The sequence below is a fragment of the Clupea harengus genome, chromosome 22, assembly GCF_900700415.2.
Source record: "Clupea harengus chromosome 22, Ch_v2.0.2, whole genome shotgun sequence".
NCBI classification, from domain to species: domain Eukaryota; kingdom Metazoa; phylum Chordata; class Actinopteri; order Clupeiformes; family Clupeidae; genus Clupea; species Clupea harengus.
The window spans coordinates 18,189,421-18,215,937 of NC_045173.1; the positions used below are offsets into that span (position 1 = coordinate 18,189,421).

Here is a 26,517-nt window from a genome sequence, read left to right on the forward strand (position 1 = left end):
AAGCGCCTTGGGACAATTTGATTGTTTTGGCTCTGTATAAATCAAATTGAATTACTAAAGTAACTAAAGGTGCAGCCAGACAGTGCAGTCAAACTGAGGCCCACAGCAATGAGGGGCCCAATTCGCAGACAAATGTGCCCCTTGTAGTATAAACAAAACCGCATTTATACCCTTTATATTTTGCGCTAGGGCCCAGCATAAGTAGCTTACTGCCACTGCTTTTTGGTGTTTGAGAGTTAATGTGTGAGCCCTGTGAGAAATAGATACCGAAGGTGAGGCAGAGGGTGAGGGCAGAGGGTGGCATCATGTGGCATGGCATGCACTGTGCTGAGGGATGTCTCATTCATGCTCATTAGAGGCCCTGTGGCATCTGCACAGACAGCACTGATCAATGCCCCTCTCATTAGGGCATCCCATTAACCCCCAAATCGGCACTACTGTCGGCCTCCTCCCGCCTGCTGAACACCAAAGCAGAAAGATAACCTCTGCTGCTACTGAATGTACCGCTCTCAGACACGGCACCATGACGACAGGGCACAGCGGACGGATTTTTCCACCCCGAACACTTCAACGCTGGGATGGGACTGGGTGTTAACATGAGCCCCGCGCCCCGCTGCGCTGACAGCAGATTAAGAGCCACAGCTGCTGCGTCTGGTCTCTTAAGCACAGATTTATCCAATGCTTTATATTCTTTAAAACACACCCTGCTTAAAGTTTAATACAGTGTAAAAGGGAAGGCTGCTCATTCTGCATGTGATAATTAGACTACAGGAATGTGAATGAGACAGAGGGAATAGAAGACAAACCTAAATGATGAAGAAGGAAGAGAGACAGAGAGGTGGTGTAAATGGAAGACAGAAAGGAAGGGAAGGAGGAAGAGAGAGAGACAGGAAGTGCTTATGGAGTATTTATATGCTGTCTATTTGAGGATGTAGGAGGGGCAAGAGAGCTTATAAAGTGTTTATGTATACCTGTGGGGTCTAGTTTAAGGATGTAGGAGGTGTAAGAGAGCTTATGGAGTATTTATATACCTGTGGGGTCTGTTTGAGGATGTAGGAGGTGTAAGAGAGGTGGGAAGGGAGGCTGGATCCAGATCCGCTGCCAGAAGACGTCTGAGACGAGCCTGAGGGGGCTGCGCTCTGAGACTGCTGACCTGCACACACACATACACATGAACCACACACACACACACACATACACATGAACCACACGTGGAAACAGACACACACACACACACACACACACACACACAAACAATTGTGGATATATACACATGTACAGACAAATACAAGCACACACACACAGAAACATGTACACAAACCCACAAGATATATATATATATATATATACACAAATACATACAGACAACAATGGTCACAAACAGGAAGGGAGTGAGACATGGGAGGGAGACAGGAGAGAAAAAAGATTTGTTCAGTGTAATGAAATAACATTATGCTGCTGAGTCTACACAGTCATCAATTATTCAAACCTCCGCTCCATCACAACACCCCCCCCCCACCCCTCCCCTCCGGAAAACAGGGGACAGCGTGGCTACCAATTCACCCCCTACTGTGTGCAATTACAGTCCACCAGTCAATGCACAACAGGAACACGTCAACCGCTCAAAACACTCAGAGAGGGGGAGGGGAGATAGGTGGGAAGATAAGAGTGAGAGAAAAAGAGGATAGGACAGCCAAAATATTTGTACTGAGGTCAATCGCTCCTTTGGGAAAACAGAAACATGACAGGCGGCCATTTTACAGCGAGACTGTTGATAAAGTCTGAATGGAAACATTAGTGCATCGGTTTCCATCAAAGAACAGCATCCCATCTCTGCTGGCAAGTAATGTTTTAAAATGTTTTAGAAGCTGCACTGTTTATAAGCTATTTATACAATACAGCAGAGTGTACCCTCAACCTGCACACTAGTCCAGTCTGGCACCACTAACATCACCCCTAGACAAGGGGATCAGTGGATGCACATATAGGGACAATGGCCGCTCTGTAACACACTCCTGTAACCCACCAGGTAACCTTAATGGAGTGTGCCACTCCTGGGGGACAGAGGATGTTGGGGACCACTTCTTAATTGATAGCATACCCTTGTGACCTGACCTACATCTCTGACGTGTGTGTGTGTGTGTGTGTGTGTGTCCACGCATGTGTATGCTTATGTGTGTGAGTGTATCACGTGGGGTCTAACCTGAGCTGGAGGCACAAGGAATAGCTCCTTGGGGAATGAGTAGCATATGTGTGTGTGTTTGTGCGTGTGTGTGTGTGTTTGTGCGTGTGTGTGTGTGTGTGTGTGCGTGCGTGCGTGGGCTCTAACCTGAGCTGGAGGCGCGTAGAATGGCTCCCTGGGGGATGAGCAGCAGCTTGCCCTTGCCTGACGGGTTCTTGCTGTTGGTGGTCAGGTAGAGTTTGGTTCCTGGCGGCAGGTTGGCCAGGTTGGCCAGGTTGTTGGCAGGCAGCTGCAGGGTGGCCATCACTGAGAGGGACACACAATTAGAGAACATTGGGGAGAACCCTATGAGATCTAGATCACAAGCCAATGAGAACCTTAAGGAACACACACTAAGAACACTGAAACATGCTAACACGGAGGCGAGAACCATGAGATCTAAATGAAAGCACACAAGAACCTTGGAGAACACACAGAGTTCACTGAAAATGGCACACTACACAGCAAATGATAACCCCCCTCAATCTTTAACTCTGAAAACAATAGAATTTACATGTATTGTACATATCATAAGAACCATTACACAGGTATGTACAGATCATGGGACCCATATCAGAACCATAACATCTAGGAACCATGAAACCCACACAGAACAGTAGAGAACAGCATTAGAGAGCATTAGAGAGCCAGGGAGGGCTGCTTTGCTGACTAATTGCAAACTGAAAGCCTGGCAGTTGAGAGCAGCTTTGGGGACACTTGATTTGATGAATTGCTTGTGACGGCCAAGTTAACGTGTTAGTCAAGCCTTTGGGGAGTCGGCGCTTGTTAAGAGCAGAAATGCCTGTTTGCATTTAATACAAATCACAGCAGAGCACAGCGTGCAACAGCTCAACAGCTTTCATCAAAGCTACAGAAAACTGCTCTAATCAGCAGAGAATACAGCACCTTAAAATTGCACTCACGCACACAAGATTATATACACACACACACTTACATCCAAAACACACACACACACACACACACATATATTTAAGATTCTACTTATCTGTAATGGTATTGTAATAAAGAATAAGGCCACTAATCACAGTTAAATTGCAGAAGGCAAGGGGACCAACTCTTTTTGTACAAATAAACACAGAGAGAGAGAGAGAGAGAGAGAGAGAGGAGGGGGGGGGGCAGCACTGCAAGACAGCATCAGCTAATCTAATATTCCTTACACCACACCCAACTTCTCACTATCAATCTGCATCGCTCAGGCACCAGAGCCTACACACACACACACACACATACACACAGACACCCTCTCTCTCTCACACACACACACACACACACACACACAGACACCCTCTCTCTCACACTCACACACACACACACACACACACACACACACCTTAACCATTCACTGACAATAAACACATTGCTTAATTGACCTATGAATTTACTTATGCCAGAAAGGTCACTTTTTTGTAATATGATTTTAGCATTGGTGCAAACACACACACACACATATATTCACATCTGAACACAACTTTCACCAAAACCGTACTTTAAAGTTCTGTTTCAGGTAAATATAAACACACCATAACACACATGAATGCATAAACATGCTGGCGTGTGTGTTTGTGTGTGTGTGTGTGGACTGTGCATACACCCTGTGCTTTGACAGATGTGTGAGTCTGACCGCTCACCTCCGCCCTTTCCGCCGCTCGCCGAGCCTCCTGCTGCCTTGGTGACGGTGTGCACCTGCTGCCCCGCGCCGCCGCCGCCGGCTCCTCCGCCAGGACCGCCGCCGCCGCTGCTCACGATGGCCTTGGCCACGCCCTGCGCCACCACCTGCTTCTGGGCCATCACTTTGGAGACGGCCGGGTTGGACTTGGCCACCAGGATCTGCCCGCTGCTGATGGCCACCTGCTTCACGGCTGACTGCAGAGCAGAGCTCATCGGGATGCCCAACACCTGCACGGGGCGGTAGGTCCAGGTGAGACCAGACCAGATCAGACCATATGAGATGAGACAACAAAAGACCAGATGAGATGTTACACTACGCAACATTAAAGGAATGTGTTACTGTGGCTCTTATAGCAAATCAAGGTGCTAACAATCAAGCTAGCAAGATCATGGGCAGGGGAGGCGGGTGTACAAGCAAGGAGGCAAAAAAACGGGTGCTAACGTCTGCTAGCTCTAGCAAGCGTCTTAAGGTGTCGAGGTGTGAGGTTTACTCACCGCACAGCTCTCTACCGTTACACCTGCCCCAACCTAAAGCCTAGACCTATTAAGCACATCATAACCTAAACCACTGCTTTATACTGACTACAGACTGAGGGGAAGACATGCTAAAGCTAAGTTTCACCTTTTTACCAGGACCACAATAATCATGTGCAGACAGAAAGAATACTAAACAGTATACTGAACAATCTTCTGAGCAGTGGTGGAAAAAGCCAGTCCTGCATTAAACATTCAGACACCGGCAAAGGGATGAAAGTCTGACAGAATATGGATCTCTCTATGAAACATGAGATGGAGGCAGCACATATCATATTCAGACAGGACACCGAGAGAGGGAGGGAGAGAGAGAGGGAGAGAGGGAGAGAGAGAGAGAGAGAGAGAGAATGAGAGAGATGAAAAGACACAGAGAAAGATAGAGAAAGAGCGAGAGGGAGAGTATGAGAGAAAAAGAGAGTGACAGAGAAAGGAGGAGGACGCTTTGACTTTCAGCGGCTAAAATTAATCTCCCTCCTCGCTCCTCTGCCGACACGTCTGCTGTCCGAGCACAAGAGGGCCACCTCAGTTATTTTGGTTGATGTAGGCCACAGAGAGCAAATCTTTTTTACCCCAAATACAACTGTGTGGGTGTGTATGTATGTATGTATGTGTGTGTGGGTGTGTATATGTGTGTGTGTGTGTGTGTGTGTGTGTGTGTGTGTGTGTGTGTGTGTGTATGTGTGTGTATTGTGTGTGTGTGTGTGTGTCCATTCGTGTAGGTGTTTCTGTGCATGTTTCTGTTTCAGTGTATGTACTCTGTGTGTGTGTGTGTGTGTGTGTGTGTGTGTGTGTGTGTGTGTGTGAAGAATTAACCCATTTTTACCCAAAACCACCACCTCTAAAAGGTCCCTTGCTATAAGCAATCAGATTGGAGGGAAGGGCTTGAGTGAGAGTGGAGTGGGCTTGTGCTTTTATCGAAAATCAACAGCCCTTTCGTACGCTATCAATCCTCTGTCCTGGCTTACAGTGTGCGCATGGGCCGAGTGGATGGACTTAAATAATCGCACTGCTAATACCTCCGTCACAATGGAATTCATGCATGCAAAATCAATGCAGAGAAGTACTGCCTACAAAACAAAACCAGTCATTTCTCTTTATTTCTCAGCCCATTATTCAGCAGATATATATTCTCAGATACAGAGCTCTTAAACTGTCAATCTTGCTTCATGCAAATCTACACACCAAAAATGTTGACACACAGCTCAAGAGTACGTGTGACAGTGGAGTAAGAGGAAAGGTATGAAGTTTGTTTGTGTGTGTGCGTGTGTGTGTGTGGAGCGTTTAGGTGTGGGTGTGGTTATGACCTTGCTGGGCGTGGCTCCTGAGCCTGACACTCCGCCTCCTTGCTTCTGGGAGGAAGACATGGTGATCACATGACCACCCTTCACTGCGACAAACTGCTGCGTCGCCGCCTGCTGCTGCTGGGTCGTTGCCGTGGAAACGATGGCCTGCTGTGGTGGTGGCTGTGGCTGGGTGGGAACCTCGCCTGGCTCCTGCTTTATGATGACCTGCAGAGGGAGGGATGGAGACATAGACATATATAGAGAGAGAGACAGAGAGAGAGAGGGAGGGAGAGAAAGAGTGATAGAGAGGGAGGGACAGTGAGAGGGAGGGACAGTGAGAGTGAGGGGGGTGAGAGAGAGAGAGAGAGAGAGAGAGAGAGAGAGAGAGTGATAGAGGGAGACAGAGAGAGGGGGGGGTGAGAAGAGACAGAGAGTGATAGGGAGAGAGTGATGGAGAGAGAAAGAGAGGCAGGATGAGTGAGTGAATCCCACTTAACATTTACATAATGACATCTTAGATGCACATCAACCTGTTGTGCAGACAATAAGCCCATTGCGTAAAACCTTGTTCAAAGATGCACTCGCAGAACAGCAGTTTACCACACACTGTGTTCCTCGTCAGCAGAACGCATTGTGCTAATCCATTATTCTGTTACTCACTTCTCCCGCCTAACGGTTTCCATTTCACACTGGAGCTAAAGTGAACAAGGAGGACTTGTTGTCTCCACGTCCTCTCACACACACACACACTGCAGTGGGGACTACAAAGGGTACTTCATCACACAGACACACGCTGTAGTAGGAAATAGTGGGTGTCCACATGACACAAGCTGACATGATGACACACTCTTACTATAACTGAACTAATAAAAACACACACACACCTCCATATGCACTTAGACCTAAGCATGCACACACACACAGACACTAGTGCACACTGCACACATACAGACACACACACACACAGACACACAAAGACACACAGACACACACTGCCATCAGCTGTCAGGCCCTATTGCCTTGGCTGGGCTGGGCTTTGGCCAGGCTTGTCAGGATGCTTTAGGCCAGGGGTGTCAACTCAAATACACAGAGGGCCAACATTAAAAAAACGCGTCCAAGTCCAGGGCCGGACATATTACATATTATATTTTTTCATATGTAAACATGAACTTAAGTTTAACATAGGCCTACTGAATCTGGGACAAGCAGCCTAAAGCTTAGGCCTTTTAGTTATTGCCTTTAAACACAGAGATCGAATTTCAAAATAAAAAAAAACATCAGTGGCATTCATTTCTTATGCATCTCTTTTCTGAAAATTGCAAGCGCTCCATCTGTGGTCAGTCCAACAAGTTTGTCCCAAGGCAGCCCCATTTCATTTACACATTTGGATACCTCTTCAAAGAGATCTTTCCCCGTAGTTGTGCCATGCATTGATTTAAATCTCAAAAGTTTATCTTTAACGCATACAGTCGAGTCCACTCCACGGATGAAGATTGACAGCTGGGCAGTATCAGATGTGTCGCTGCTCTCATCCACAGCAAGGGAGTATGCGATGAAATATTTTCCCTTTCCCATCAGCTGTTGTTGCAGATCGGTGGCAAGCTCACATACACAATCAGCAACAGTGTTTCTGCTCAGGCACACATTAAAAAATGCTTGCCTTTTATCAGGGCACACGATGTCGCAAACTTTTATCATGCAGTTCTTGACAATTTCTCCCTCGGTAAAGGGTTGGGCTGCTTTAGCGATCTCGGCTACTACAATAAAGCTTGCCTTCACTGCAGCCTCACTTTGTGATTCGGCTTTTACGAGCCTGTGACACCGGCGATCTTCTCAAATCCTCTTCCTTCTGGAGCTTCTGTTTCATGTCCAGATGTTTGTACTTGTCTTGGTGCCATCTTAAGAAATTATATTCTTTCATTACAGCCACATCGGCTCCACACAAGAGAAACAGGTTTGCCCTTTACTTGGTAAACATATATTCTGCCAATATTAGCAATTTTTGGGGGGGAGAGAGACAGGCCGCAAGCTAAACTTTGACTTCAGGTGATGAGGCTGCAGACAGTGTGGCAAGGGCTCGCGCTTGCGGGCCTAAATTGACGTAGGCTACCAACACGGTTGCAGTGCATTGTGGGACTTGCAGTATTAGTGGCGCGTGCAACATACCGACGGCAGTGCCCATAAACACATATATAGGTATATATATGTCTATGGCCGCGCCAGGCCAGCTCTGATAGACTTTACATATTATCTGGCGGGCTAAATAAAATTACACCGTGGCCCATCAAATCAATGGAACTTGTTGCAACATTCCGAAGAGGCCGGCGGGCCAGATGAAATCACTTGGGGGGCCGGATCTGGCCCGCGGGCCTTGCGTTCGACACATGTGCTTTAGGCAGTCAGGTAGCTGTTTGTCTGTCATCTCTGCTCCTGTCTGAGCGATTCCACAAGGAGAGCACACAGACTCAGACAGAAATGGAAATGAGAGTGGGAGAGGCAGACAGAGAGACAGGGAGAGCGAGTCGAAGAGAAATGATAGAGAAAGACAGACTGAGAAAGAAAGAGAAATGAGAACAGGAAAATGCTCCATTAGATGACGCCATGATTTAGTTATCAAGCCTCACCGCAGTCTGTGTGTGTGAGTGTGTGTGTGTGTGTGTGTGTGTGTGTGTGAGAGAAAGTTCACCTGCACATGTGTGAGCATGTGTGTGTGTGTGCCTCTGTGTTTGTGCTTTTAAGTCTGTGGGGGTATAACTATGTGCGTATGTGTCTGTGAGAGACTGTGTGTCTGCGCTACTGCTGTTCTCTCAAGTGCAAACCCACTCGGCCGCGCCACAGAAAGATGGCCCATTTAAAAAGCTTTTCTGCTCTCTACACATCTGTTGCGAGATGCCGTGCTATTAATAAACGGAGGGTGTCGGGGAACAGAAAGTGCTGCGCCACCCTCCGTATCCAACCCAGAAACACAAGGCCAACGCAGTGGTAAGCATGTCAACACTTGATAGATTATTTTTTGAGGCGTTTCACAACTGGATAGACCTGGTGAAAGCAGAATATGGAACTCTAGACATAGCCCAATAGCAACCATTAGTGACATCAAAATCCACAATGAGCAACATTTGTTTCCTGTGAATGTCCGTCTCCCTAATGTTTAGAATGCTCAGGAGGTGTCTGAGTCCACAGCCTACTTTATCCCCCACTGATTTGATCCCACTGATTATTTATTTTATTATTATTATTATTATTATTATTATTATTATTTCACAGTACTAACCCTGACAATGGTATATTTAACCTGGAGAATGCTGGGGCATGAGAATGCAGAGGGAGCCTCTGTCTCGGAAAGGAGAAGCTTTGCCATCTTTGCGGCAATCTAAATCAATCAACACATTATTAACAAGCCAACAGAGAGAAGACAGAAGGAGAGACAGAGAGACAGAGTGTGTGTGTGTGTGTCCGTGTGTATCTGGTCTCTTCTGGAGAACAACACTGTCTCCGCCTCCACACCTCTTTTCTGTTTAACTGTGTGTGTGTGTGTGTGTGTGTGTGTGTGTGTGTGTGTGTGTGTGTGTGTGTGTGTGTGTGTGTGTGTGTGTGTGCGCGCGTGTGTGTACGTGTGTGTATTTGGTCTCTTCTGTAGAACAACACTCTCTCCGCCTCCTCACCTCTTTTCTGTTTAACTGGGTGTGTGTCTGTGTCTGTGTGTGTGTGTGAAGGGGAGAGAGCACTAATAGGACCGAATCAAAGCTCTGAGATACAGCACTAACAAGGCCTCAGACAGAGAGGGAGAGGACAGTCAGAGTGTGAGTCAGTGTGTACATCACATACATACATCTGGCGCACACACACACGCGCGCGCACACACACACACACACACACACACACACACACACACACACACACACACACACACACACACACACACACACACACACACACACACACACACACACACACACACACAGCATCATTCCTGTCTTTCAAAAAAATGACAGAAACTAACTAATGACACACTCCCTCAACATCTTTTATAGAACATACTGTAATAACCTAATGCCACGCTGCACACCTTTGTGGTCAAGGTCAATCTTAGTGGTACTAAAGGGTCAAAGGTCATCCCATAGAGAACTGACATTTCCACAGGAACGTGTCACACCCAGACGGGGGAAGTATTGGGACCATAGGGGGTGTGTGTGTGTGTGTGTGTGTGTGTGTGTGTGTGTGTGTGTGTGTGTGTGTGTGTGTGTGTGTGTGTGTGTGTGTGTGTGTGTGTGTGTGTGTGTGTGTGCTCACCTTGACTCCTGAGGACAGGAAGCTGCCCGTGTGGACTTTGGGGGCGGGAGATCTGGTGCCGTGGGCCGCTGCAGACAGCTTGGCCGTGGGGCTTCCTGTTCAAGACAAACAACAAAACCAGACAACACACTCAGCTTCACATGCATTCACTAAAGCCACTGCAGGTATGGTTATCAACTCAGGTCAAACACGACTCATCATTTAAACTTAGTAGCTAGCAGTTTTCTGGTCTTTTAAGGTGCTGAGCTCAATGCGTGTTGAACATCCAATACAACATGGATTGACTTTAACACTGCTTAAAAATGAAGTATCATTTAAAATCTAAGTATTGGTTTTCTTGTTGAGCTCAATGCCTGTTGAATATACAAGTTTGTCATGTCTTCACAACACATCAGGACCTACTTAAACAATGGTTTTCTGATTTAATACTAGAAAAAGTACAATGGAACGCCACTCCTAGTTCCTACTTGTAAACTCGGGGGCAAATCCATCTACCCCGACTTTAAAGGAACTGAAATTTCAAGGCGGAAATACCCGACTTCCGAGTTGTCCGTAACGCAGCATAAGCGCTCCGCACACCCAGAACAGCAGTGTTTATGGCAATACGGCCCATCTTGCTTCAGATTCATGCTCCAGTGGGTGTTCTGGATCACTGCTCTAAACCCGTACACCTCCGCTGTGGAGAAGTACACTGCAGTTGGATTTCGCGGAGGCGCCACCTCTGTGTCTTAAAACAGCACAAATGACTCAGACAGTGGACCCTTCCCCCTGGTGTTAGTGTAAAGGTTGCATGCAACGTGAGAAGCACTATCCTGTGCTGAGCTGTGAGCGCCAATATACAACCCTGGGCTTGGAAGGCAGGCATAGGGCAAGCAAGAAGGCTAAAACTCATGGGTAACTGTGTCTGTCGTCAACACATCTCTTTAGTTTGCCATGTATTGTTGACCACTGACCATACTGACCACTATTGACCACAACCAGGTTACAGGCATTGCGAGAAGCACTATCCTGTACTGGCTCGCACATACAACCTTGGGCATGGGAGGAGGGCAGCATGCCAACAAGGAGGCTGAAACCCAGGGGTAACAGTCGCTGCTATGAGAACATGTATTAACTCGTCAGGGAGCACAGGACATCCAGGGCAGTGAGATTTAGAGACTGGACAGGTCTGTACCCACTGACCTCAGTTCTGTGGAGAAGTGCAGTTCTCATATTCCATTAAAAATACCACCAAGAGGGGGAAAAAAGAAGCTGAATTCACCCTGATCCTTTGGGAGAGCATTAGCCTACCTCTCTCAATGCTCCACACACACACACACACACACACACACACACACACACACACACACACACACACACACACACACACACAGACACAGGTGATTGAAGACTCCCACTCACTCAACCTTTACACCCGCTACCTCTTCTAGCCAGCAAATTCATCTCCATGGCAACCTCCCTCATACTGCAGTCTCATCACACGTCATTAAATGAGATGGAAAGAAAGTCAGGAAAAGAGAGAAGTAGAGATGGGAAAGAGAGTGTGAGAAAGAGAGTGTGAGAAAGAACGTGAGAGAGAGAGAGAGGGAGGGAGAGAGAGAGTTGTGGGAGGACAGGAAGTGAGTAACAGTTGCACTGAATCGAAGAGATGATATTTTGAATCGCAGATACACAATGAGTGTCCTTCTAGCCCAGGCTGAGGGCCACCCAGATCCACTACACGCTCTCACAAACACACACTACACGCTCTCACAAACACACACTACACGCTCTCACAAACACACACTACACGCTCTCACAAACACACACTACACGCTCTCACTAACACACACTACACGCTCTCACTAACACACACTACACGCTCTCACAAACACACACTACACGCTCTCACTAACACACACTACACGCTCTCACTAACACACACTACACGCTCTCACTAACACACACTACACGCTCTCACTAACACACACTACACGCTCTCACAAACACACACTACACACTCTCACTAACACACACTACACGCTCTCACAAACACACACTACACGCTCTCACAAACACACACTACACGCTCTCACTAACACACACCCCCTTACAAAGACACGCTCTCAGAAACACACACTACACGCCCCCTTACACACACACACATTACACGCTCTCACAAACACACACTTCACGCTCTCACAAACACACACTACACGCCCCCTTACAAACACACACTTCACACTCTCACAAACACACACTACACGCCCCCATACAAACACACACTTCACACTCTCACAAACACACTACAAACTCACAAACACACACTACACGCTCTCACAAACACACACTACATGCTCTCACAAACACACACTACACGCCCCCTTACAAACACACACTACACGCTCTCACAAACACACACTACACGCCCCCTTACAAACACACACTTCACACTCTCACAAACACACTACACTCTCACAAACACACACTACACGCTCTCACAAACACACACTACATGCTCTCACAAACACACACTACACGCCCCCTTACAAACACACACTTCACACTCTCACAAACACACACTACACGCTCTCACAAACACACACTACATGCTCTCACAAACACACGCTCTCACAAACACACACTACACGCCCCCTTACAAACACACACTACACGCTCTCACAAACACACACTACACGCCCCCTTACAAACACACACTTCACACTCTCACAAACACACTACACTCTCACAAACACACACTACACGCTCTCACAAACACACACTACATGCTCTCACAAACACACACTACACGCCCCCTTACAAACACACACTTCACACTCTCACAAACACACACTACACGCTCTCACAAACACACACTACATGCTCTCACAAACACACGCTCTCACAAACACACACTACACGCTCTCACAAACACACATTACACGCTCTCACAAACACACACTACACACCCCCTTACAAACACACACTACATGCTCTCACCAAAACACACTCCAGACTACACACATAATCAAACAAATCATACACTACACACTCAACACACTCTCACAAACACACATATCGTACACTACACACTCTCACAAACACACATTTCACACAGTACACACTCTCACAAACACACACAACCTCACACACTCGCCCGCTCACAAATGTACTCAACACACACAAATAAACTCACACACTCTGACTAATCCGGCTCAGAACCTCTCCCAGCAGGACAACAGTTCTGGAACAGCGGGACTGTTCTAGTTCGGTTCTGGCCAGGAACTGGCGCTGTTCCGTTACCCAGAGTAGGCTGTTAAGTAGGGCCTTGTGAGTGTGTGATGCTGTGCTGGCTACCAGAAACCTGATATTTTCTCTGAGTGAGTCTCTTACTCCTGGTCAAAGTCCTCATTTAGTCAGGGGGGGATCAGAAGGACAACCCCAAGGCTGGAGGATACCACACAGACCTTATACGACGTCCCTCTTGAAACTGCTGTTGATGTTTAAGCTAATAAAGTGAAATCCACTAAAAACAACAGACTGACCACTGCAGCCATTTGTCACTGCATCTCTCTCTGCCTATTGTCATAGTCCTCTCATATTTCTTTACTGAACTCTCATTCGAGTTCAGAATCTCTCTATTAAATCATATGACCGGGACAATTCAGGAGGTAGATTAAAAATCTCTCTCTCTCTCTCTCTCTCTCTCTCTCTCTCTCTCTCTCTCTCTCTCTCTCTCTCTCTCTCTCTCTCTCTCTCTCTCTCTCTCTCTCTCTCTCTCTCTCTCTCTCTCTCTCTCTCTCTCTCTCTCTCTCTCTCTCCTCACGCAGTCTATTGTCCTCCTCTTTTTCTACTTTCTCAGATCCAACTACACATCTATTTCTCTCCTAAAACACACGATGGCAAAGGTGCAGGTATTAAATTAATTTCTCTTTCTCTCTCTCTCAACATCCTGCCATTCTTCTGCCCTGCCCTCTCTCACTACCCCCATCACTCTCAGAGTACGTTTGAAAGGAGTGAGGAAGAGGAGAGAAAAAAAAGGAAGGGAGAGGGAGGAATGACCCCACAGAAAGATGACTTGTGTGTGCATCCCAGAGGAAAACCTCCACCCTCTCATAGGAGAGAGGAGAAGACGACCACACCAAACCAAAAACCAGAAAATGACGGGACACAGTCACACACATCTGCCCTTGTCTGTCTGAGTAGAACCAGGGCCAGACGCAGCTCAGGCACTTCCTGACTAGAACACAGGCTGTAGGTAACTTAGCGGAGTTTTGGTGCGGAACTGTGACTGACTGACACTGGCTGGATTTCCTCGGTTCAACCGGTCCACAAATTGACAAATGCACTCACTCACCCTTACGGTTTACTGTTTGAATCTGCATCATTACTTCATGTTTGTAAGAAGAGGGGCACCCTTTGGGCTATGTCTAGAGTTCCATATTCTGCTTTCACCAGGTCTATCCAGTTGTGAAACGCCTCAAAAAATAATCTATCAAGTGTTGACATGCTTACCACTGCAGTTGTTATCTTCATGAACGTCAAAAAATAAATAAATAACTAAAAATTGGCAGCACAGTATGAATGTAAAAACAAATGACCACCGCAAACCTGCATGAATCATCTTTGGTTTTGCTGGGAGGCAATAAAAGGGGAGTTTTATATCTTCATAAAAGGGCCACTTTAAAATAAGCAGTATTTGCAGGAGGGCAGTATTATATGTGAGGGCTTGAACCTGTGGCGGAGGACGAGGAGCCGGCTACGCTGATAACCTGGCCCGGCTTGTCCACGATGATGTAAGGGTTGCTGACCACGGATGAGCCCTGCTTCAGCTGCGCTGGTGTGGAGGTTGGGGTGCGGGGGAGAGGGGAGTGGCTGGGAGTGGAGATGGGGGAGCCTGAGGGGAAGGTAAACAAACCATAACCAAATCAAACAAACAATTAAATAATAACAGCCGTGATAGAAGATGATATAACTACACTATAGACACTGCTACAACCCACTGGAGTTTACGCAAAAAAAAAAGGAAGTCTCAAATCCAACTTTCAATTCCACTTTTGTGTCAAATTCATTCAAAAACAACTCAAAAACAAGAGATGTAGCAATGGAAAATGGGGGGGGGAAACAACTTTCAATTAGCTTTCAATTTGTACTCTGGCATCTGTGTTTAAGAAGCAGTATTATAACCATAACTGGAAGATAATATCTCCTCCATGAGTCTGATATGGTGTGGTGTGGTGTGTGTTGTGTGTGTGTGTGGTCTGTGTGTGTGTGGTGTGGTGTGTGTTGTGTGTGTGTGTGGTGTGTGTGTGTGTGTGTGTGTGTGTGTGTGTGTGGTGTGTGTGGTGTGTGTGGTGTGTGGTGTGTGTGTGTGTGTGTGTGGTGTGTGTGTGTGGTGTGTGTGTGTGTGTGTGTGTGTGTGTGTTTTGGGGTGGGGGGGTTGGGCCTTCGTCTTTTTCCTTCCTGCACAACGTCCGGAGGGACTCACCGGACACGATCTTACAGCTCATGGTGATTGGCTGGAAGGACTTCCCAGGGGACTCGGACAGGCTCGGAGCCTGGCCCTGAGGGATGATCTTGCAGCTGGCCGTGATTGGCTGGAAGGCGGAGTTGCCGTGAGAACCGAGCGTGATCTTCTCGGTCAGCTTGGGCCGGGACGGCGTCCGCTCTGAGCAGGAGGAGCGGCCCGACTCGCATTTGACGGCCACGCCTGGGAAGAAGGGATAAGGAGAGTGAACAAACAAACAAACAGAAAAAGAGGAGAGGAGCTGTTTATAACCAAGCTTGAATTAAGTGTGTGTGGGGGGGTGGGGGTGGGGGGGTTGGCACACGACCACATCAATAATTCACATGAGTGCCTGAGGAGGAAGATAACCAAAAGGAAAAAAGAAGAGGAGTGCACAACTGTCTCGTTCCCAAGAGCTTGTGCTTCGACTCACGACTTCCCGAAGAGCAACTGGCTCTCCACCACGCATGTTGTGATCAGGGCCAGCTGTCTGTGTGTCAGAGAATGGATGAGGGCGGATCTGTAGCTGTCTCAGTGTCGGGACCAAAACAACAAGTGACTAGGGAAGAAATGGCTTCAGATCAGGGCCACATGTGGGCCAGAACCACCGCCAGCAGCTCTCAAAGTTTGGGTCTATGGGATGTGTCATTACTGCATTTGGCCTCTGTGGCTCACTGCAGATCAAAGGCATCAAACAGGCGTCAGCCATATGGCTGAAATAACCAGCAGTAATGGGGGAATCAGCAGCCATCTTTAAAAAGAGGGAACACACTTCACAGTTCGTACTTCATAAACAGCATCAACATCACATGCACAGACACACACACACGCACGCTCGCACTTTCAATAAACATGAAAAGTAATTCAAAGTAGTTCAACACTTTGATGTGGCATCATGAAAGAGAAGAATTAAGAATCAGAAGTGGCCTGTAATAACTGATAAAAAAAAAACCACTCAAAGATAATGTTGAATTTCTACAGCTATCGGCACTAATTAATTTGTCTCGCAAACAGCTAATACCATCTCGCTCAGTATGGTAAGCCATTGTGGAAGTGCTCATTCATTAATCTAAAGTGTAATGAGTCAATGATATGTCCCAATCCCACTGTTAGACACCCACAGCTTTGTGTGCGTGTGGATCCCCTCCTGCTCTATGGCTAAGCAGGGCTCTACACAGCTGTAGGGTAAGGGCAGACACACACACACACACACACACACACACACACACACACACACACACACACACACACACACACACACACACACACACACACACACACACACACACACACACACACACACACACACACACACACAGGTGTGTAATGGCAGACCTGAGCCATTAGCTGTTATCTGTCATACCAGGTACCCTGAGATCTTTTCCTATCTTTATGCACGTGTATCATATAGGCATGTTGATCATAATGGCTCCTACGGCTCATCGTAGAGTACAGTAGAGTAGAGTAGAGTACAGCTCTGTCGTTTCATTGGCATATGGCATCAATACCATACAGGCATCTACATCATATATGAATATATATATATAATATACATCAGAGGTCTCTATATTTCCAGATCCACTGGGGCTTCACATTATCTCATCATCATGTAGGCTCCTTTAAAATTAGAGTGACTCCACCTGGTGTAAGTCTGAGTGCAGGTGAGGGGTAATTAGAGGGGTAATTTAGGGGTCCTCACCTTTCTCTGTGCCCGGGAGGGAGTCCTGTGAGAGCGGGCAGGGGGAGGCCGCGGAGGTGGGATGGGCGCTGGAGGAGCCCGCCGTACACGACCTCTGAGAGGAGGCGGAGGACGAGGAGGAGGAAGAGAGGGGGGTGGGCAAGAAGTCCTCTCCAAGCGAGTTCCGGTGCAGCTCCACGTCTACCACCTGTGAGAGGGGGAGAGGCAGCGTCAGACTGGGAAAAACCACCTGGGAAAACCACCGCTGCCAGAGGGGGACCTGTAGTTCTACCCAAACAGTACGGCCGATCTCATTTACAAACCCTTCATACACTTAGCAGACGACCACATTTTGAAAACTACAAAAAGCTAAATGTACAGGGAAGTGAGGAGGTTAGGCGCAGCACTAGCGGCAGCGAAAACCTGGTTGAGTGCACTGCCTGAGCTCTGGAACCTGGTTGAGTGCACTGCCTGAGCTCTGGAACCTGGTTGAGTGCACTGCCTGAGCTCTGGAACCTGGTTGAGTGCACTGCCTGAGCTCTGGAACCTGGTTGAGTGCACTGCCTGAGCTATGGAACCTGGTTGAGTGCACTGCCTGAGCTCTGCAAGCTGGACTGACTTAAGCCGGCTCCACCCAGGTTCGCAGGGTCTACGCCTGAAAGCTGATGGGACTGCAAGGCGGTCACAGAAACAGTGCCCATACTCAAGCTCAGGCTAGGTGGCGTGAGAGGCCAGAGAACACAGGGAGTTGTGGGAGCCATCAAAGCCCATTAGAGTCAGTTCTCCGTCACGCATCTCTGGCAGCTTCAGACAGCCGTGGTGGAGAACATCCCTGCCACGCCAACCAGGTGTCGCTCAAACGGAACGCTGTTTTCATTTCATCTTTGCAAAGCATGTCGGTGGATGTCAGATTTGTTCAGACACACTTCTGCAGTGACTGCTCTGCTGTGTTGTAGAGCAGGCAGCCCAACATCCATCAAAGATAATTTAATTCTGAGGTAATGTCCCTTTCTCCCTTCTGCAGGTCAGACTCGTCCAACACACACACACACACACACACACACACACACACACACACACACACACACACACACACACACACACACACACACACACACACACACACACACACACACACACACACAGCATGTGACAGTCATCACACCAAAAAGCGATCAGCCTTACCGTCTCAGCTCCCAGTGTCTGCAGTCCCGTGTACGTTCTGTCCAGCTGTGAGGCATCAAACCAAAGGGAAGAGAGACAGTCCGTGGGAATTACAATTATTCATGATGCCAGTGTTTTATCACTCCTACGGGAATTAACTATGGGCCATAAATGAGATACCACCATAGATTTAAAAAATGTAAACCACTAAATCATTGCTGATTATTTAACTATGTGGAATGTATGAGACATCACAATAAATAAGAGAGAGAGAGAGGTAGAGTTTTTTCAGAGATGACAATAGGCAGTTAGACAGAGTCTGTGTCTCATAAAGGAAAAGCTTTGACATGTCTACAGCGATCTTATCAATCAACACATTTTGTGAGTGAGTGAAGGTAGAGAATCCATATCGTGCGTGTAGCTTGTACAGTGGTATAATTATGGTCCAGCGAGCACAGCGTGTGTGTGTTTGTAGTGTAGAGACCAGAGTGCCTATGGTCTATGTGTTGTGTGTGTGTGTGTGTGTATGTGTGTGTATGTGTGTGTATGTGCGTGTGTATGTGTGTGTGTGTATGTGTGTGTGTGTAGTGGGGCGAGTAATGCATCAGCTGGAGGGACACCTGGGGGGTGGTCTGAGTGTGCGTCTGAGTGTGCGTCTGAGTGTGTGTGTGTGTGTGTGGGGGGGGGTCAGCTGACCTTTAGGTTGTGGATGATGTCGATGCGCTTGTTCCGCGTGTCCTTGAAGTGGATCTGAACACGCACAGGAAACTCCCCCCAGCCTCGCCGCGTCAGGTGGAACGGAGGCTCACTGAGAGGTCACACACACACACACACACACACTTCAATATTTCATGAAGGTTTTTCCAGTACTTAAACACACATATCGGCCTCTTAAAGCCTATTTCCCAATTGAAAACTATAACAACGCAGCATCCCCGACCATGAATAGGTCTGAACACCCACGGGGACCCGGGTTCGAATCCAACTCGCTGGTCATTTACCGATCCCACTCTCTCCAGCTCATTTCCTGTCTATCTTCACTGTCCTGTCCGATTAACAGCAAAAACAAATGCCCAAAAATATCTTTAAAAAAAAAAAAAAAGTGCCGTTTTTTGTAACTAGGTCGCAAGGGGGTAGAATGACGGGCCGACTCTATGGTGGGCAGGGATGACTGTATAATGCTGTTCAATACAGCCACACTAGGTTGAAAGTTCAAGTCACAGCTTACACAAGCCACAAATTTGACACAAACCTCTTATAATGAACTCAAGACCCTGTGTATTGCTTAAATTAAGGTTCTGACACAACCCGCCACTAGAGGGCACAGGTGAGTCGTGTACTGTTTTCAAAACAACAACATGTGTGCTGCAGCTCAGATGTTTGTCCCTGGGGGGGAAACACACACACACAACAATACAAGGAGCTCAATGTGGCATACAGGGAAGGTGGGGCATCCGGAACTCAGTTTCGTGTTTGACTCATAAGAGGTGTGTTTTTGTCACTATTCTTTGTAGAGATACTCAAGTGTCAAAAAAGAATGAACAGAATCTAGGGGGGCCTCCCACGCACACACACGTACGCAGGCACACACGAACACGCAGAATACATACCTGACTTCCACCAGGTCATTAGGTTTGTAGCTGGGGTGCAGGAAGAACCAGACCTTGCGCACAAAGTGGTCAATGCTAGGCTCCTTCTTGGAGCCTCTGACGTACACCATCCACTTATGGGTAGACTGGTCATTCTCCTCTCTCTTATCAGGGGCTATGTACCTGTCAGGGGGGAGGACGGGGGTGAGAGGGGGAGAAAAGAGGAAAAAATAAGGGGGTCGCAAAGATAAAGAGAGACAGGTGCACCAGATAGAGAGAGATAGATAAGAGAAGCAATAGACAGAGCCAGAGAGAGATAGAATGAGACAGCAAAAAGAGTGAGAGAAAGAGAGATAAAAACAAAGAAAGAGATATGAGAGGGGAGAGCGAGAAAGAAAATAGAGGGGGAGAGAAAAAGACAAAAATGTCTCGATGTGTCAATCATTTCAGAGTGCTAGTGGAGCCATGTTGCTTGTTTTTCACTGAATGTGTGTGGCAACAGTGTCTAGCGAGAAACAAAACAAGCCGTCCCCTGCAGCTACATCAACAACTATGAGGAGTTCAGCGCCACTGAGGCCTGTTTCTCCTCCGCACTCATCAACACTCCACATCACACCGGCAAAAGACACCCAGCACTGATCCAGTCTGGACACGTCCACTGACATCATTTGTCGGAGGGAAGGGATGATCATTCAAAAATATATAACTTTTAAAAACTGTTCACAAAACAGAAAAATAACACAAAATACAAAAAAAAATTAACTATTTCTGTGACCTTTAGTTTATCTTTTTTACATTTATTTTTATTTGATCAATCTAGGAAACTTTTCTGAGATCATGAATATCTGCAACATAACCTCAAGTTATGTGAAGCACAACATGTGGAGATAAAACTGCAACAGCTAATGAAATACAGATCACCCAAACCCTAACCAATACTCAGACATTTCAATGAAACATTACAACTATCTGAGAGAAAAAGGTAACTATATCATGAAGGACAACCCTGCCTGAGATTACAGCTGACTGACAGTTGGCAGTCACACATCATACAATACTTCATCATACACTTTAAGTGGGTGGATTTAACCCTAACAGCAGCCTAGAGCACAAATCAAAAATCATCTTGAGCAAACCTTCACTCATAATTGATCTGTCCCACCTGTACATTATGAGTAATAATTCACCGTCATAACTGTCACATATTGCCTGATCTTCACACAGCCTTCCTGTCGCTCTGGGGCAAGCCGAATGAACGATTCGTGCTGCAATAAGTCACCACCTAAAGTTGAGTGACTAAAGGCCTGCCTACACACACACACACACACACACACACACACACACACACACACACACACACACACACACACACACACACACACACACACACACACACACACACACACACACACACACACACACACACACGCAGGCAGGCAGGCAGGCACTTAGGCGCTGAGAGATTGAAAGGTCACTCACTTGGAGACATTCCCAACAACAATGGTCTTCTTGACGTACAGCCGGGAGGCCTCCTCTCCGGTGGAGTGATAGGTGACGTGCTGCTCTGCTGCGCCGGACGCCGGCACTCCAAACGTGTCCTAAAGGCAAAATCACATATAATATATAATAATATCCTCTGTCTAAAACACGTAGTGTAAACCACGAGCCCACACTCCTCTCCATCACAACCTCATGCCTTCTCAGCAAAGGTGGTGGGTTTACCTGGAGACAAGGGTTCTAAATCCTGTTCCTGGTGTCCCTTGACTTTGCATGTATGTTTTCATACTTTCCCTGCTCTGCATACCTGACCGAACTCATCATTAGCACTTTTGATTAATTTAACTCAGATAATTTGGCTAATCAAGAGCATTTACAACAGCTACCCGACCAAACAAAACAAACACAAAATAACCCTATAAAAAAATAAATGTCACACTGCAAATCTATGTCACTTCTATTTGTTCAGACAGGTGAGGAAGCTGGTGAGCTTATTGAATAGCACAATGTGTCATTCAGCATCTAACTGGAGCAGATCCTACCCCAAAATCACACCCACACCAGGGAGGGGGGGTTCAAGTACAGGTTTAGTGACTAACCTGGATAAGTGGACTCAGAATTGAGTAGTAAACCTCCTAATAGAAGAGTGCTATGGCTTCATTCTCCTAGCAAAACAAAGCCATAGGGCTCCTCTATTAGGGGGGTTTATCACTAACTCTGAGTTAACTTATCGGGGTGTCACTAAACCTTGTATTTGGAATACCCCCAGATCGAGTCAGCTTTTTAAACAGCTACGAAAACATATGCAACGCTAACTCAAATTAAGCCTTCAAGTTTGTGGTGTGAAAACGTAACACACCCAACAAAAAGTTACAAAACTTTGGCAAGGGTGGCAACAACCACAGCTAATAGAAGCCTGCATTAAGCATCTCAGCCACTATGTCCTAACTGGTTTTATAACAATATCCCAGTACTGATAATTGTCATTATAGATCTAAAATCTGTATGTGCACAGTTTTGTCTAATGAAGTCCTGAAGGATCCTAAAATTGCACCTTAACATTTGGAAGCAAAGTTTTTCCCCATTGATCTTAACCTTGGTTTTTTACAGCTTTATCAGACTTGCATTGTATGTGCATACCTTCACATGTTTTAACCCTATGTACTACTAGAAGGGCACTCAGAGACTGCAGACCGCCGCCAAGGCCAAATAGTGTATGCTGTATCATGCAACATTAGTGAAAGTGAAAGAAAATGTGTGGATCTGAACAGTGATTTGGATCCACTCCAAAATGTAACAGGTTCTTTCTCGGCCCATGCTTCGCGTTCCACCAAGTCGGGCTGGTTTTTGCGTAATCCTGCTTACAGTCAGACAAACAAACCGCACAGAAAAACATAACCTCCTTGGCAGAGGCAATAACACCATTTTCCTCTAATTTGTGTGAGTGAGTACATGCGTGCAACCTGAATTGGATGTTCACACATTTTAAGGTTATTGTGTCAACTCCACCCTTCCTCAACACATTCATTCTCATTGTTGTGTACATCACCACCATTTTACCCCAATCCCAAAGTCATCTACCTTTCCTGTGTTGCGTCCCGGCCGGCGCTCCCCGCGCCCCCCCGCCTCCCTCCAGGCTCCGTCTCTGTCGCGCTCGCCATCGGCATGCTGGCCCAGCGACTCGCTCTCGGAGGGCCCTAGCGAGGCCGCCTCCGAGCCCTGGTTGAGCGGCGAGGACGAGCGAGAGGGCGACTCCAGGAAGCGCTTGATGGCCGGGTGGTTCAGCACCGAAACATCACTTTTTGAAGCCTGTCAGAACAAAAACAAGACACAGAAACAGGTGAAGTTATGTAATGCTAAAGACAAACGAGACAGAGAAGTCAGAGGGAGAAACAGCCATTTACTGCTAAAGCACTGAAGGGAGTGGTGTGATGTTTTTTTTCCACAAATTAAGCAAATTGCTCCTCACGGTCCTCTAGCTCTCTGTGTTTGCGCTCAAAAAGACTCTGGTGTTCATACACAGCCCTGGCTTTGTAACTGGGAAATAAACATAGTGGCTCGGGCCGAGCCATAAACAATCCCAGCCAATCAACATGATGCATCAGGAACACGTAAGAGAAGGGTGTAACTTAATTGGCCATTAAGCTCAAATATGAAACAACCTTTCGTGAAACCGAAACGGAATCGTGCATCTTCAACACTTGTATAGCTAACATCACCAAGGTCATAGGGTTTGACTCCCAGAGAGCTCACATACTGATGATACATGATGCATATCTGCACTTTACTCTCTAAAAATAAAAATAAAGTTGTCTACCAAGTGAATTAATGCAAATGTAATATAAATGTGATGACGCATGTGTGAGTGCTTGGGTTGCAGTACCTCTTGGACCTTGGGCTGCCCAGCATTGGCGTAGTAGTTGGCCACGATGCAGGCCCTCAGCTTGTCCATCATCCGCCGAGCTTCATTGAGACGCTGAGGTCAAAGATGCAGTAAAAGCATGCAAGCAAAATGCATTATAAATTGGGGGGGGGGGGGACATTACCGAGGAAACTTTTGGGAACTGTGTAGCAGAGAATATTGAGACTGTCAAAACCTGGTAAGGGTGGTACTTACCTGGCCAATCACTTCAATCTCATGCTCTTTATTCTTCATCTCCAGGGAGAACTGCTCTCTAACGATGACTTCAATTTTCTGCACAGCTGCCTCCCGTGCTAAAGATATTTTGGTTTAGTAAATGATCAGAAAAACATGTTTATAACTTACTGTTTGGAAAGTTCAGTTTTCATGTTTAAATATCAAAATTGTGAATTTGGTTAGGTGATAATAAACTAAATGCAAGATGATTACCATTCTGTTCCACGAGTTTGTTTCTCTTATTCTCATGAACTTGTGATATGTCCTCATAGTCTGGGTCATTGTCTTCAATTTTTCTTTTGATTCCAGACATGGTTGTCTTGTGAACTGCAACAGTAGTTCAGCTTATTTCAGATTCCATAAAAAAGAGATTATCCCAGTATTTTAGCTTCTTTTTTGCTCAGATATCCATCCATTAGAAAACAATATATAAATCTTGACGTACCTGCTACTTTCACCTTTCAATTTTACCTGCCAGTATAGTGTACTGTAATGTGTAATGTAATGCTTTCTCCAATGCTTATCATATGTTGAATTGAGGTATGGCTGTACATAAACAATAAGTAAAAATAGCATACTAATCATCTCTGTTATGATGACATGGCAAGTAGCTCGAGTGAAAAAAGCAACATAAAAGTAACAGTTTCTCGTGTGTTTACAAAGTGTGTTATCTGGTTGGCTCTCTTCTCCGATATCTAATCAATTCTACACCCAATAATCAGTAGGTTGACGCTGTATGAATGACATGTTATCAGTGATATTCGATTTATCAAAGTCTGCCCAAATATTTACAGTTAACATGAAAGGTGTCTCTGTGCGTTCCAGTAAGATAGTGTATTTAGACAAAAAGTTGAAATATCTTCTTCAGGAATTGGCTTGGTTGCTTAGCTAGCTAGCTAGCTCTAACCAGCACATTATAGATTCACTGCGCTACTAATGGGCAGTTTATCACTCAACTGTAATTGTTTTAAACCCCACATTGCAAGACTTAACCAGAGAGAGAAGCAACACGAATAACAAAAAATATATAAATATTATACAAATAAGAGCTTACAATACAGCCGCAAACTTGACAAAGCTGGCAAGGCAACGCTCTAGCAAATTGGCTAGTGCACAACGTGATTTGAGATAGCATTAGCAACAAACACGCTAGTTGACACTAACATAGAGAGTTGGCTACTGAGGAGATCCACTGCCAATCGCGTTATCTCGGGTATAACCAACACTCGACAACGGCGAAAACCTGAGGCCCAAATTAGCTAATCGTGTTTTGGTCACTTGGCAAACTGTTAAGCCAATTTGCAATACATTATTCATTATACTCGCTCATGTTTAGACTTGTAGCTACGTTGTTTCGAGTATTAGATTGCGTTATTGATTGCACTATTAAATCGGATAAGGTTAAACCACTGCTGACAACCTCAAACAATTGTAGCTGCTAGCTAGCTAGCCATAGTCCACAAAATCTCACCCTACCTCTCTTTCACCATAGACGGACAGCAACGAGAGATACGCGAGGCCAGCGGGAACAGTTTGTGGAGAAGTGATATGGATGCACCTGAATGACAATGGTAATGTGTCGTTCTGCAGGGTGCTAACGTTAACTACTCTATAACGGGAGTAACGAACTTCGGTCCATACGTGCTATCAGGGGCACTGCATTGACAGGGTTTCTGGTACAATCCTAGCTAACGCCATGGAGCTGTGAAAGACTTAGGCCTTGCGATTCCTAACTTGTACCAGCAGGTGGTGCTAAAAATCATCTTTGTGGATCTGATGAATCGTTGACCCATTAGGTCAGTTTCAGGTTGTGTGGCCAGTAGGCCCATATAGTATTGCTTCTGCGTTAATACGTATCAGTTATCACACATACTTGCAAATAATTAGGTAATACAGTTTTTATTTATATACATCATAACAGCATGATTAAGCTTATGTTGTGGATACATCAAAGAACACAGGCCTTTGATTTGATGTGCAAGGGTATCTGATGGACAGGGGGAAAAAAGAAAATATGACGAAAAAACCCATCCTGGAAAAGAACAAACCTTAAAGATTCAAACAAAGATACCGAGCTAAGACCACTTGATTGCATTTGCAATTTGTAAAGAAATGGAAGAAACCTTTATTATCGGACTGATATCTCATGAAAGAAGAGAGTGTTACTTATCTTTGGTTCAAGATGTTTATCCAGGGCTTTTCTGACACACACTGACACGTGGCTCTTATGAACTCATATATAACATAAAAACTAAATTCAAAGCTGCAAATAAGTCTAAATTAGGAATACTACTTATAGACCTGTCAATTGGAGACAGGCTGAGAGAGGCCAAAGGTAGCTTTCCATTGCAGTAACTCTTCCCAGGGGGGTGCGAAGGTTTACGGGAACGGCCCCCTAATCTTCCCCTCCATCCTTTCTTTGGCCATTGCGGTGTAAGAACTACGT

At 46.2% G+C, this 26,517-nt stretch overlaps 1 protein-coding gene across 6 annotated transcripts in view; it reads right to left on the minus strand.

Moving 5' to 3' along the window:
• Positions 1 to 25,808, minus strand: part of yeats2 (YEATS domain containing 2) — a 51,074-nt gene extending 25,266 nt beyond the window's left edge. The window contains exons 1-17 of one of the 6 annotated variants that reach the window (XM_031559487.2): positions 25,548 to 25,808; positions 24,285 to 24,398; positions 24,051 to 24,148; positions 23,817 to 23,909; positions 23,015 to 23,242; positions 21,416 to 21,534; positions 19,958 to 20,119; positions 19,044 to 19,155; positions 18,369 to 18,413; positions 17,205 to 17,391; positions 15,488 to 15,709; positions 14,735 to 14,896; positions 10,021 to 10,115; positions 5,749 to 5,952; positions 3,871 to 4,138; positions 2,330 to 2,488; positions 1,032 to 1,153 (exon numbers count right to left, since the gene is read on the minus strand). In XM_031559487.2, the coding sequence (XP_031415347.1) occupies positions 1,032 to 1,153; positions 2,330 to 2,488; positions 3,871 to 4,138; positions 5,749 to 5,952; positions 10,021 to 10,115; positions 14,735 to 14,896; positions 15,488 to 15,709; positions 17,205 to 17,391; positions 18,369 to 18,413; positions 19,044 to 19,155; positions 19,958 to 20,119; positions 21,416 to 21,534; positions 23,015 to 23,242; positions 23,817 to 23,909; positions 24,051 to 24,148; positions 24,285 to 24,384 (2,376 nt within the window). In that variant the 5' untranslated portion in view covers positions 24,385 to 24,398; positions 25,548 to 25,808. Of the gene's footprint in view, positions 1 to 1,031; positions 1,154 to 2,329; positions 2,489 to 3,870; positions 4,139 to 5,748; positions 5,953 to 10,020; positions 10,116 to 14,734; positions 14,897 to 15,487; positions 15,710 to 17,204; positions 17,392 to 18,368; positions 18,414 to 19,043; positions 19,156 to 19,957; positions 20,120 to 21,415; positions 21,535 to 23,014; positions 23,243 to 23,816; positions 23,910 to 24,050; positions 24,149 to 24,284 lie in introns of all 6 variants that reach the window. The other 5 variants (XM_031559488.2, XM_031559484.2, XM_031559485.2 and 2 more) reach the window with 5 other exon arrangements.
• Positions 25,809 to 26,517: the final 709 nt, after the last annotated feature.